Source organism: Mesocricetus auratus, unplaced genomic scaffold, assembly GCF_017639785.1.
Source record: "Mesocricetus auratus isolate SY011 unplaced genomic scaffold, BCM_Maur_2.0 Super-Scaffold_100006, whole genome shotgun sequence".
NCBI classification, from domain to species: domain Eukaryota; kingdom Metazoa; phylum Chordata; class Mammalia; order Rodentia; family Cricetidae; genus Mesocricetus; species Mesocricetus auratus.
The window spans coordinates 77,857,441-77,872,078 of record NW_024429190.1 but is presented as its reverse complement, the minus strand read 5'-3'; the positions used below and the strand labels follow the sequence as shown (position 1 = coordinate 77,872,078).

General features: G+C 43.1%; 1 protein-coding gene across 1 annotated transcript; it reads left to right on the top strand.

Moving 5' to 3' along the window:
• Positions 1-1,045: 1,045 nt before the first annotated feature.
• Positions 1,046-14,060, top strand: LOC101827337 (17-beta-hydroxysteroid dehydrogenase 13). The gene is made up of 7 exons (XM_005076365.4): positions 1,046-1,424; positions 4,057-4,164; positions 5,796-5,927; positions 8,082-8,188; positions 10,041-10,178; positions 11,868-11,984; positions 13,638-14,060. The coding sequence occupies exons 1-7, from the start codon at positions 1,215-1,217 to the stop codon at positions 13,726-13,728; spliced, it is 903 nt and encodes a 300-aa protein (XP_005076422.1). The 5' UTR covers positions 1,046-1,214; the 3' UTR covers positions 13,729-14,060.
• Positions 14,061-14,638: the final 578 nt, after the last annotated feature.

Sequence of the window (14,638 nt, the reverse complement as noted above, 5' to 3'; positions counted from 1 at the left end):
CAGAGTTGTTTTGATTTGCATTTCCCTGATGGCTAAGGATGTTGAACACTTTCTTAAGTGTCTCTTGGCCATTTTAGCCTCCTCTGTTGAGAATTCTCTATTTAGATCTGTACCCCACCTTTTAATTGAATCCTTTGGTGTTTTGGAGACTTGTTTCTTGAGTTCTTTGTAAATTTTGGAGATTAGCCCTCTGTCAGATGTGGAGTTAGTGAATATCTTTTCCCATTCTGTGGCCTGCCTTTTTGTCTTGTTGACTGTGTCCTTTGCCTTACAGAAGCTTTTTAGTTTCAGGAGGTCCCATTTGTTAATTGTCGATCTCAGTGTGCCCCTGAAATAGGATGTAGGAACTTTGGGAGGTGATTAAGTCACAATGACTATCTATGGCCTTTATAAGTGTGACCACAGAGAATCCCCTTCCTGCAGTGACATTGAAATGACAGCTGTCTGTAAACGACGAAGCTGGTTCCCATCAGCACGCAATCCACTTATACCTTGGGCTACACAGCCTCTAGGACCCAGAAATAAGCCACCTACCCCATAGTATTTGTTTGCATAACTGAGACAGAAGTCCCAGAACTTTTATGTTGAGATTTACAACACATGGTCTCCTGATTTTGTGTTATCATGGAGAGAACTGTTTCCTATAAACTAACATTCTTCTCAGCCTCAGGGACTTTTCAGAGTAAGGACTTCTGTGAATATATGAATGGAATAGCTAGGCTTTGTGGAACCATATTTTAGGTTCCTCATTTTTATTTTATGGTGTGTGTGTGTGTGTATTCACACACTCATGTGTGCAAGTATGTGTGGGGGTTGTGCACATTTGTTCCTCTATTGACTCTGGGGATCAGACTCTGCCGATGAAGCTTGCATGGCAACCCTGAGGTTATAGGAAACAGTCAGTGCTCTCTCCAATAATAAAAATACTTCCAGAATAACTGAGAGGTGAACTTTCGTGTTGAAACACGACCACTTCTCTGATAAGCGTGTCCAAAGGGCACAGGCTGCTGGGTTCCCTGACCTGTACTAAGCTTCTCTTAGAAACTGGCATCGTTTCAAAAACTAGAGGTGTATTTAATTTGTCAGAGGTGAAAGGCGAAGCCTGCCTCACCTCCTACAGCCCATAATACCTGACAGGCAGAACTCTCTGTGGAGCTCTTTGCAGAGTTGTCTGTTTCAAGGACAGAGCCCAAGGGACAGGGTGGTGCAGAGCCATGCACATTGTCCTAGAACTTCTCCTGCTGGTAGGCATCATCGTCTACTCCTACTTGGAGTCACTGGTAAAGTTTTTCATTCCCCAGAGAAGAAAATCTGTGGCCGGACAGATCGCTCTCGTCACCGGGGCCGGACATGGAATAGGCAGGCTGACTGCTTATGAATTTGCAAAGCGGAAAAGCAGGCTGGTACTGTGGGACATCAATAAGGTAATACATGTTTCTGCCAACCTTTAAAGTCACAAATTAATAAGGCACGTATTGCTTTAGTTATTTGATTTAGCTTTTCTCTTTGCGAGAGGTTGAGGGTTTTTGTTTTGTTTTGTTTTGCTTTTTGTCTTGTTTTGTTTGTTTCTACCATGGGGTACAACTTGATAGCAAGAGATGCAGGAGCCGGGAAGCTTCCAAGCTGCTGAAATTAGGCAAGCCACATAATTTTAAAAGAAATATCTACAAGTGAGATAAAACTTCAGAGGGTGAAAAACTGGAGGCCATAATGTTTGAAACAAGCCAGGCTCACAAAGGGAAGGATCTGCCAGGCACAGTCACTCTGCTGTGGTCCCAGCCACGGAGGAGCAGGGCAGGAGGATTGCTGCAAGCTGGAAGCCAGTCTTGGCTACAGATAGAATTATAACAAAAGACAAAGGAGGGAGGCTGTCAGAGGATAGGAGAGGACAACAAACATGGGAACTGTCAAAGTAGCTTGTGTGTATGTGTGTAGGGGTTGTGTAAATGCCATTATGAAACATACTATTTTGTACACTAGTTTAAAAAAAGAACAATGAGATTATCAAAACGCAAGGCCCAGAGGAATCGACCCCACCGAAGGTGCTTTATGTGCAAATGTGACCAAGAGTTACATTCTGCCATGTTCCAAATCAATCGTAAGACTGGAGGGGTTTTTATAAGCTCTTAGTAGTAAATATTAGTCATACATAATAATGGGTTTCATCATAAACATGTATAATTTGATCACATACACTCCTCACCCCCATTATTATCTCTTGCCCCCCACTCTTGCTGATCCCCTTTCTAACTGCCCCTTCTACTTTCACATTAGGATTGAATTAGGATTGCTACCATGAGCTAGCTCAGGTAAGGGTTCATTACAGGGGCATGGACAGCTTGTGGGTAGTGGTGTCAATTGAGAAAGATACATTGTTTCTTCATCAGTCAAGGCACCTGCTTGGAGCTCTGCTCACTGTCCCTCTCTAGAGGCCTCAGATCTACACGAAATGGAGTGGTGGGAGAGGCAGTAAGCAGACTTCCGGCTGAAGCCAAAGCCAGTGGAAACTCTCCTACTCTAAGCGGAATCCCACCCCGAGACTATCTGAAGGGACAGTTGGTTTTGCAGTGGCATCCTAATTCTTGTTAAAGTCTTTTTTTTTTTTTTTTGAGACTTCAATTGCTATTCTGTGGTTTAGCCCAAGATGGAGAAATGCAAAGAGGGTCCAAGGTGGCTAGCCTAAACCCACACATCCACTTGGGGATGGCCCCACAAGATGGTGACACCTCTTCTGATGTCACCCGCCTCCCAGTACACACAGGAGAGGGATTCTCAGCCATCCTCACTCTCCATCACAGAGAAGTGGTGTCAGCCGGGAGAGGAAAGAATGTAATTTTAAAAAATTATTTTAAACTTCACATTATTCCCTATAAAATCAACAGATGTTGAAACTTGGAAAGAATTCTTTTTTTTTTTTTTTTTTTTTTTTTTTTTGGTTTTTACGAGACAGGGTTTCTCTGTATTGTTTTGGAGGCTGTCGGTCCAGCCCAGCCTCGAACTCACAGAGATCTGCCTGCCTCTGCCTCCCGAGTGCTGGGATTAAAGGCGTACGCCACCACCGCCAGGTGAATTCATATTTTCTTGAAATGGAGTTTAAAAAAAAATTAAGACCTCCTAGGGCGGTGACTCACACCTGTAATTGCAACCTCAAGAGGTTGAGATAGGAAAACTGGCCGGAGTTGGAGACCTGCCTGAGGTTCATGTAGTACTCAAGGGGCAGGAAGTGACAACTACTCTAAAACAACAGGAGAGAAAACACATGCTCTCATTCTCTCTCTCTCTCTCTCTCTCTCTCTCTCTCTCTCTCTCTCTCTCTCTCTCTCTCTCTCTCTCTCTCTCTCACACACACACACACACACACACACACACACACACACACACACACACACACACGGCGTTAGGACAATTCGCCTCAGGTAAGAGACCTCTGAATTTAGGCTAAAAAAATAAGCTGCCTCCATGTCCGGGATTCGAGCACAATTTCTAACAAAAAAGGCTCTTGACCTTTTTGCTCAAAGTGCCAGAAGAATAAGTACCCAGTAGATCATCTGGTGTAGTAACAGTTTCCCCACGGAAGCCCACGGGGGATGAGAGGCCTGAGTCAGTACAGGTGGATCATCTAGAATCCCTGCTGGTTAGACTCCGCTCAGCATTTTGCTGCCAAGGAGGACTGATGCTCCCCTAGTGCAAGCTGAAGGAGTAGAGCAGCCTTCCTTCCACCCTCAGACATCTTCCCTGACATTGTGAGGAGTGGCGTATTAGAGCACATCAAGGATGCCCTTCACGCTATGACTGTATCTCTCTAGATGAATCACTTTGTGCAAGCCCCAGGCCACGAAGGAAAGCTGCAAAAGCCCTAAATGGAAGAGCATGTTTCTCTTCCTTGCTGGTGGTTCTGGTTTGGCGGTAAAATCGGTGTAATTAGTTCCAGAAATTCCCTTATGCTTAAGGAGACTTATCGGGCGAGGATTTAGGAGCATTTCTCCTCCAGTGCTTATCTTTCCTTGAATTTGCCTCCCCTCACACACCCCCGCCCATCCCGGCTCCCTCACACAGCGCGGTGTTGAAGAAACTGCAGCGGAATGCCGGAAACTAGGGGCCACTGTGCACGTGTTTGTGGTGGATTGCAGCAACCGGGTGGAGATCTACAACTCTGTGGATCAGGTGAGAACCAGCTACAGGTGTCTGCGTAGAACCCTGTGTATCACCTGGCAGTGATCTAGGAAATTAAAGGTTTTCAGGGGCTTCCCAGACACCAGCTGCTCAGTGAAGTTGCTGTGTGGCCGAAGAGGAACATATATAGAACTTTCTTGGTATTAAAACCCTCAGCTCTGGCCTCTGTGACTGTCATATTTTGAATCAAATTCACTCTAATCAGAAGTTTGAGCCCAGAGGAAATGAGAGCTCTTTCTTTCTCTCTGGTTGGTTGTTTGTGTTTTTTGTTTGTTTGTTTTTGGTTTTGTTTCGTTTTGTTTTGTTTTGAGACGGGGTTTCTCTGGCTGTCCTAGAACTTGCTTTGTGGACCAGGCTAGCCTCGAACTCACAGAGATCCTTCTGTCTCCGTGCTAGGATTGAAGGTGTGTGCCACCAGCCCCAGCTACGACAGAAAATTTATCTGCAGAGCCAAACCCTCCGCTAAGCTGCCACCTTCTTTAATCTAATTTAATTTTAAACCTCACTAGCCTCTGTATAGATAAATAAGTAAATAAATGCTTGAAAGGTTTGGCCCAGACAAAGATCATGTGGCCATGGGCAGTAGAACCAAGATTAATTACTTAACACTCCAGAAATATTATTGTCAGAACTGAAGTATTAGTTTTCCAGCACAAACATTAATTTTTGTTTATTTAAAATCTTAAATCTATAAGCTTTCCTATTATTACCCATGCCATAGTGAGCACAAAATTAATAGGTTTTCACCAAAACAATTTAGCCTGCCTAATGACAGCTATCCTTTTGTGTTACTGTTCGAGCCAGTTCTTTCTTGTCTGAACTCATGCAGTGAAATAAAAAAACAAAAAAATAAACCCTAATCCCTAGGTAGTATTGTGACAAGCTGGCTGTCGCCGAAGCCAGTGAGCACAGTCTTAAGTCTGTCCTTACTCAGAGAGCTGGCACCCTGAGCAGGTGGCAGATTGACATCCTAGATGTCTGTCTTCCCTGTCATCCCCAGCCTGCAGGTTATACGGGCAGTGGGTGGAGCTCCGGAGTTTGGTCTCGCCTCTCGGTAGTCAGCCATGGTTTTGTGACGTGGGATGCCTGTGTGTCTCTCCTTCTCATCCCTTGCATCCTTCCCTCCTATAGTGTGTTATTGGACTCAGGTGTTTCTTGAAATTGTTGAATGGACTTGATTTCTGCTGGTATCAACCTGGCACTCCTTTGGGGGCTTCTAGGCTAGGGGTAGGGAGTGGAGTCGTTAGCTCAGAACACACAACCCATTAACAGTGTGTTAATTGCCAAGCTACAAATAATATGTATGTTCTGGTTCCTTTTTACAAAGCGAAGTGTGCCGGGCGGTGATGGCGCACGCCTTTAATCCCAGCACTCGGGAGGCAGAGGCAGGCGGATCTCTGTGAGTTCGAGGCCAGGCTGGACCGACAGCCTCGAAAACAATACAGAGAAACCCTGTCTCGAAAAACCAAAAAAGAAAAAAAAAAGAAAAAAAAACAAAGCGAAGTGTGTGTTCTTCTAGTGTTGAACATGAAAATTCCTCTAGCTATCCGACCGCTATCACTATCAGCCCCACGACTTTGTGAGAATAACTGACCCTGTGTGCATTCTCCTCATTTTAAAAGGTAAAGAAAGAAGTGGGTGATGTCGAAATTGTGGTAAATAATGCCGGGGCAGTATACCCAGCTGACCTACTTAGCGCTAAGGACGAGCAGATTACCAAAACCTTCGAGGTCAACATCCTAGGGCATTTTTGGGTGAGTGAGTCAGAAGCATTACCGGTTGGTATGTGTCTGGTATCTCCTTGGGGCTGGAAACTTGTTGAGTTCACAATATTTGGGGTTGGGAAATGTAAAGGTTTTTTGTTTGTTTGTTTGTTTGTTTTTAAGTCAGGAATGGTGCACTGTGTTTGAGTAGAGGAGCCACGGATGTCTCTGGCAGCAGGATTCAGGGTTCAAGTGGACACAGGAAATCCAAATGAAAGCCATTTACTACTTGGCATGTGCTAGGTCTACAAAAAATATTTGTGGAGGCTTGCTGAAAGTTGTCTGTGTACATCTTTCCAGGGTTTTAGAGGAAATACTTAATGTGTGCATACGTTTGTGGCCTCCTCTCATAGATGTTTAGAACTGAAAGGACATAGAAGTAACTAAACAGATATGTGCAGGGGTTGGGAACATTTTGAGTGAGGCTCTGAGTAAGTTGACACTTTGGCATGACATTATCATCTATGAAGTTCATGGCTGAGAAGTTCACAATCAAGTTACCAAAAATAAAATAAAATCTCAGTGTTTCAATAGGTTCACAGTTTTGCATTAGTCTTCATTCATAGCTAATCTCAGCTGTATACAACCTATGGGTCAAACAAGCCTGTTAGATCTACAGAGTGCTAGAGTGTAGAAAGGTGAATCGGGGGATTTCCTGCTTTTGATTGTTTGTGAGAAAATGAAATGTGACTCTAAACCCTTTGGAGAGAGCAGTGCATATAGCTTTTCTTATATTAGTTATGACCTTTTTATTCTAGACAAAAGAAGGGAAATGTAGTGATATCTTGTTTATGATCTAACAAGTAAAGCTTGCCTAAAGATCAGAGTGCAAAGCTAGCCACACTAGTTAGTCACAGAGGCCAGGCAGTGGTGACATACACCTTTAATCCTGGCACTTAGGAGACAGGTGGATCTCTGTGAGTTCAAGGCCACCCTGGGCTACATGAGACTGAATCTGTCTAAAAGAGAAACAGCTCACACAAAGGTGATCTCAGCACTTGGGATCCAGGTCTTTAATCCCAGCTCTAGAGAGGAATATAAGATAGGAGGAGACAGGATCTCAGGGCAGTCAGGGTGAGTCTGGGCAGTGCAGTCTGGAGATGCACTCTGAGGTTCGATGGATTGCCCCCTCCATCTGAGCATTGGTAGAGGTGAGAACTCTCTAGTGGCTGACTGCTTTGCTTTTCTGATCTTCTGGCAGGATTTATTTGTTAGCTCATAAACAAAATATCACCACATGCCTCAATATTAGTGTAGCATCTGGAGCTAACCTGGATTTGAAGATCATCCTTTCCTAGCCCATTGTGTATGCTACCATCATACCATCAGCCATCATGCCACTCATACTACACAGAGACCTAGTATGTTAGTTATCTAATAATTAATAACTACATCACAAAATACATCAAAATATAGGATCTTAGAGGGACCATGAGTATTCATTATCTCCTCACAGATCTGTAGGCTGTGGCTGCTTGGGGGTTTGGTTTAGCAGTCAGGACTCCAGGAATTTGCATGGGCTTTGAAGGGTGGGTCTATAAAATTCTCATAACATGTTATTGATATGTCTCACTATACAGTGACACTTCTTTTGGAAACAAAAATAAATCTTTTGTCTCCCATAACACAGTGTATCTTATACACTGTTACAAGGAAGAGATTCCGGGTCTGCTCACTCTGCCAGGAAAGAACTCAGCTTGTGTTATATAAGGAGGTTCCCATCCTTCTAACTTAAACCAAGAACTTGTAAACCGCCCAGTTGCCCTTCAGGTGTGACATCTGTGGCTTTATCCCTTGACAGTGTTGCTCAGAGCTCAGCAATTCTGCACTTGCCCAGCATGCACAGAGTCCTCTGGTTATAGCACTATAAAAAATGAGTAATGTTGCTTAGTTGGCATGTCCAGGAAGGAGCTGCTTAATTCCTTCTGAAGGGAAGCAGGGACCCCATTGACACAGGTTCTTGGTTCATGAGCAAAAGGACACAGCTTACACTCCCTTTCTGTCATTTGTGTAGCAGGGAGCACAGAGTCTTGCAAGTATTTCATTTCTAATGCCTCTACCTTAGCAGAAATGAGATGGCCTAATTTGGGATCTGCCTAATGCCTGTGTGATTGTTTCTTTTCTTTTTATGTGTGCGACCTTAAGATCATAAAAGCACTTCTCCCGTCGATGCTAAGAAGAAACTCTGGCCACATTGTCACAGTGGCTTCAGTGTGTGGCCATGGAGTGATTCCTTATCTCATCCCATATTGGTAGGTACTAAGAAATACCAGCTGTGCTATGCATTTTTGGATTTTTAGGGATTGTTAGTCTTCAGGCCATGGCTTGGGAATTTGGATGTAGGGAATTTACATGAAAGATTGGGGAACTCTTAAATGACTTTCAAAACAAGGAAACTGGCTCTAATTTTATTTAAAATTTTTTAGACTTTGCCAGCATAGAGGCAGGGGGATCTCTGTGAGTTCGAGGCCAGCCTGTTCTACAGAGCAAGTGCCAGGACAGGCTCCAAAGCTACACAGAGAAACCCTGTCTCAAAAAACCAAATACCATATATATATGTATATGTATATATATATATATGTTAGACATCTGAAAATCCCCCCATAAACTATGTTTACATTATATCCTGGGATGAGTGAATGTTGAGACATGAAACACAACAAACTAGGAAACAAAACACAGAAGCTAAAAGGTATACCTGTGGCCTAGGTGCATACATGTGTGAGAGAAAGAGAAAGAGTACGGAATGCCTCTGGGTCACCAGGAGAAACAGATACCACACACCATGTCCAAGGGACACAGACACACTATCTGCAACAAATTCTGCTAATGGCATCTAATTTCCCTGCTTCTGCTATGTAATAATCCCAGAAACAATTTTACCAAGATAATTGAATGCAGTGGATGCAAATGTTGTTTGTCAATTTGTTATTTCTTTATATGCACACTCAAAGCTAAATTTAACTAGAGACTCAACATTTTCTCATACTGAACATGGTCACAAATAAATTACATTTCAACATAGTTCAGGCTTCCGTTACACACACGCACACAGAGAGAGAGAGAGAGAGAGAAGAGAGAGACAGAGAGAGAGAAAACTTTTTACACTGAATTTTTTGTCACTTGGATCAAAACAGCAATTACCACTTGTATAGATCCTTGTAGATAATAAATTACTATTCATATCCTATTTTATTGACTCCCCCAAACAGCCTTATAGGTTATTATCAACATTTTATAATCAGAGAAACAAAAGAACATAGAATCTGGTGTTAAAGATTGCACGTATAAATCCAATGACTCCAACACTGTCTTGAGTTCTTCAACTCCAAATATTCAATGAAATTAAGCAAATAAGATCACTAATGTCAAGAGAGAAGCCATCAACCCATTAATCAAGAGAAGAGAAATGTTCACAGTCCCACAAAAGTCAATATTGGTTTCAAAGCATTTTCAATGTCTTTTCCAGACTCATATTTTTAAAGATAAAAACAGTAATAAAACAGGCGATGGTCCTGCATGCCTTTAATCCCAGCACTAGGGAGGCAGAGGCAGGGGGATCTCTGTAAATTGAGGTCAGCCTGTGCTACAGTGCCAGTTCTAGGATATCCAGGGCTGTTACACAGAGAAACCCTGTCTTGAGAAATCCTGTCTCAAAGAAAAAAGAATAAAAAAAGAAAAGAAAGAAAAAGGAAAAGAAAAAACACCCAGTAATAAAACTAGATTAAGAAACATTTGTAAGGTTGACTGGACCGTAGAAAAGGTCTCATGTAGAGTGGAAAACATTATGCCTGTCTGTGCAGTAGTTGTTTTGCCATCCTTGCTAGTCACAAACTACGAACAGGGTCCTGGGGTGTGGCAATGGCTGAATGCATGTGCAGATCCCTGGGTTCAATCCCCTGCACCCCAAAAAAGAAAAGGTACTAGGCATGTTCAGAATCCTGCTTAATCGCGTAAGAAAATAAAACGAATGCTCATTTACCCTCTCAGGAAAACTGGAAGTAGCAGGCTGGGGGTCTTCTTGAGCTAAACAAATGAAGCTGTCTTTTCACAGGTGGCTGGGACTGTCTCCCAAATTTGCTAATGGCTGATTTTCTCTCACAGCTCAAGCAAGTTTGCTGCTGTTGGCTTCCACAGAGCACTAACTGCAGAACTCGAAGCGTTGGGGAAAACTGGTATCAAAACCTCATGTCTGTGTCCTGTGTTCGTGAACACCGGCTTCACCAAAAACCCAAGTACAAGGTGAGGTGGGAATCAGCTAGGCTGACGCTTAAGCTGGAGCCTTCCCAGACAGTGATGTCTTGAGTAGGTCATAAGTACTTAAGTATGTCACCTTTACGTGAGTAAACCCTGTGGCAACATCTCAGTCCCTAGCAGCTTTCTTGTGTGGGAGCATGGGTCCCCTAAAAACCCTGGCCAAGTGTTCAGCTTCCAGTCTTATGTGCTTTGCCAGGAGTGCTCGCCACTGCAGGGGAAGACAAGATAGGGAAGGATAAGTCAGATTGGCAGCCAACACAGCAGCGCAGGACTCTGGAATGTTCCCGCTCAGGCTGCTGAACCCTGAATTTCTTCCACTGGAACTGACATTAAAGTGCTCATGTTAGATGTGACTCTAAGTCTGGGCTGAAGACTCCACTGCAAAATTAGGAAGAGAAAAGACCGAGCCCCAGTAATCTAAAAAGTATCAATTTCCGTCAGCAACACAGACATCCCAATCACACATGAGCCTTCAGAAACCTCCAAGTGTCTCAGGGAATTAAGTTATCAAATTCACTCAGTCACACCTAGGCATGTTAACCTTGGTGTGACATTTTAAACCCATTTTCATGCTTTGGTTTTTCTGTTTTTTCTCTCATTGTCTTCGATTAATGGGCAAGACTCTTAACTGAGCATAGGTTATGAGCATTCCTCAATGATACATGTGCATGACCTTTGGATCAAGGAATGCCATGCTGCCAGATGCGGCACACACACACACACACACACACACACACACACACACACACACACGTATACATGTGGCACCACATACACACAAAAAAGCTGTAACTTACACAAATCTTAATTACTAAATGCCTCAGAACAATACAGCTCTGCAGCCCCAGAGCACTCTCTTTGCACCTACCAGGCCTGGAGACATCACGTGATTCATCCTGTGCACATCCTTTTGTCCCCCACTCCTCTGTTCTTTCCCATCTTATACCTTGTCACGATTTAATTGTTTTGACCTGGTGAGCTAACACACACACACACATACTGGATTTGAAAGTATAAGAATGTGATAATAAGATATAATGGACTGTGTGTTAGTATTTAGGCATTTTACTGGCCTGCCTTTGGAGTTCTGACAAGATATGCCCTCAGCTGCCGCCACTAAGAGTGTGTCTATTTAATATGTTCCCTTTTAAAAGGACCCTGCCCACCTCCCATCTTTCTCTGTCTCTCTGTGTTTCTCTCTGTGTCTCTCTCTCTGTGTTTCTCTCTGCGTCTTTCTCTCTGTCTCTCTGTCTCTCTCTCTCTGCCACTCTGTTTCTCTTTCCTTTTCCCACTGCTCCTGTCCCCAGAGGCTGATCTCCCCCCTCCCCTTTCATTTTTTATGATCCTTTTTCCTTAATAAAAATCCCTCCTCTTGAATTCTGTTGCATGGCATCTTTCTCTCTCGAGCTGCTTTTTTAAAATTACAACAATGTGTGTGTGGGGGGGGTGACATTCATACAGGGAATCCTGAAGCATTTTAAATCCTAATTCTAAATTTGGGGAAGAGATGGGTTAATTTCCTTCGTTCATTAATTTAAAATGATAAAATTGGGGGTGGTTACCCCAGTAATAGAGCACATGCTTAGCATGTGTGAAGATCTGGGTTCACTCCCAGCACCCTGATGAAGAAATACAGCATAAACAAAGAGAAACTCTTTCCCCGCTTCCCATCAGGTTGTGGCCTGTACTGGAGACAAGTGAAGTTGCGAGCAGTCTAATAGACGGAATACTTACCAACAAGAAAATGATCTTCGTCCCATCCTATATCGGCATTTCCCTGGTACTGGAAAAGTAAGTACAACGTAGAACCCTGAATGCTGAAACACAAATAGAAATGTTATTACAGACAGATTTTCAGATGTGAAGGTTGCTATGGAAACTCTCCATGCCTGGAGTGAAAATTAAGTTTCCCATGTTACTGCCGCTGTACTCATTCCAGGGGGCGGTGGGGAATGAGTCCTTGATTCCTACTCCCTTTGTGTAATACAAACTTTGCTCAAGACTATTCAGACTGAAGGGAAGACAGCTTTCAAAGGACAGGTTATGGAGGCATCCATCATAAAGGCTGTCTGTGTGTATTCATGTGTGTGTGGGTACGTGTAGAGGAAGGATTTTTTTTCTTTCTTTCCTTTTTGAGACAGGGTTTTTCATTGAGACCTATATTCACCAATTAGGCCAGGAATGATGTCCGGAGCAGGGTTGTGCCAGACCCCATATCGGCCAGCACTGGGGTTACGCGCCTTCCACCATGGCTGCTTTTTATGTGGCTTCTGGGGATTAAAGTCAGGGCCCCACTTTGGGTGCCCATCTCCCCAGACCTCCGGGCACTCAGCTTTGCAGTTCTTTGTGACAGTGTGCATCCTAACTGTCTCACAACCCACTTCCACTTGATTTTACGTCACTTCATTTACAATCCAAGAACCTTAGCGTGGAGTCACGTTTTCTTTCCTCATGAGCCCCAAAGACCACAAATTTCCTCCACACAGGCCTCATTAGGGTGGGAAAAGCCCCAGATGGGACCAGGCATGTATATGACTATGACATAAATATGATTGATGGCTCTGCCTGGCTTGAGAGCAGGACCCCTGAACAAGGGGGCAGCTCAAAGCCTTTGCCTCATTTTGGAGCTCTCGGTGTGATTTGTTGCTCTGGCAACAGGAATTTTCGTTGCCCTTTGCATTTAACTCCTTTTGGACAGTTTTGTGGTCTGGGCAAGTTGTTTAAAGGCCTGCAGAAGCTCTCTTCTTCCCTTGTCCTTCTCCCAGCTGAATCATCCTCATCTCTTCATCTCTTTCCCCATCTTCCCACCCAGGGGCTGACAGGGAAGTAAATCTTGCATTAGCAACAATAGCAATGTGATTTGAAATATGACTTTCTTTATAGAAAGTGCTCGTTCTGCCTCCTCCGGTTCTCTCATGCTCTTCCTCCACCTGGCAACTCAGGTCGACTGACTAACCCTCTGGCAAGCTTGAATATTCAGCCGACACATTTTATTATAGACGGCTGATGTTTTTCAGCTGGCTGCGTTAGCGCTTGGCACAACCATGTGCTCAAAGGCAATAGCTTTTTAAAAGGCTCTCTAGTTTTTCTTTTTATAAAGTAATAGATACCCTGAATGCACGAGGGGGAAGAAAGGGTGTATAGTGGGTTCTGGACTCTTGGCACCAGAATTCACCGACCCCGCAGTGAACTTATAGCTTCGGTTTTAGATGATTGTTGATATAAGATCTCATACAATTTTACTAATATGAAAGAATGAGGATATATTATACAGATCAGTGCAGATGGGGGTGGATGGTGGGAGAAACTAAGGAAGAAACGGAGACTAGAGGAAAACTACATGAGGGTCAGGTAAGCTTAAGGGCACTTTTAAATTGGAAAAAAATAGAACACTAGTATCAAATTTTTAAATTGAAATTTCATATCTTTTTTTTCTTAACGTAGGTTTCTTCCTGAACGTGCCTTAAGAGCTATAAGCCGTATACAGAATATTCAATTTGAAGCAATTGTGGGCCACAAAACCAAAATGAAGTAATGTATGCAGAGATGTGTAATAGACCAATGACATGAGCCTAAGTTTAGCATCACATTAAAGCTCTCTTTCGCATGTTTAAAGTGCTATTGATGTTTAAAATGTAGTTTGGGCACCAGCAGCCATCTAATAAGCAGAGTGACTAGCTGTCCTTCTGGTCCTCTGCACTTGTAGGTATCTCAGCCTATAGTGTTTGGTTATGGCAATGGAAATACAGTAAAATAATGTCTATTCAACAAAAGAGTGGAAAGATAATCAGTGTGTTTTTAAGAAATAAGTTACTAAATGTCAAGACATAGGCAAAGGGACAAGGTAATAAAGTCTTAGACAAATGATGACAAGTTGCGGTGGTTTCTGTTTTGATGGGGGGTTGGTAGTGATTTCAGTTCGTTCTTGGTGGACAGGATGAAAGCTGTCTTGTTTCTTTGCCATTAGAAAGGAATGCTTTGTTTTGTTTTGTTTCACAATCTTTCTTACACCATGTGAATGAATAATGAAGAAATTTTATTTGCCTAACTTGGTAAGGCAAATATTTACACAGGTTTGCAACTGTGAAACCTCAACACCTTGCTCTTTACTTACAAAGACCTTGAACACATTTTGTTTTTCTTTTTATTCTATTAGGCAATCACTAAAAAACATTCGACTGTATACATATTAACAGCAACACAATCTCCCCAAGTAAATCCTGGTTTTTGGTTGGTTGGTTGGTTGGTTGGTTTGGCTTTTGTACTTTGCTGCCGGGAACAGAACCTACAGACTTGCATGGGTTGAGCACTCTTCTCCGGCCTCCTGTCCATGAACTTCCCGAATTATTTCCACATTTTGTTTTAGGCCTTTTTATCTGAAGCTCAGCAAGATGCCTGGAAACATGGTCATGATCTCTATTGCCATCTTCTCTTGCACATTTGAG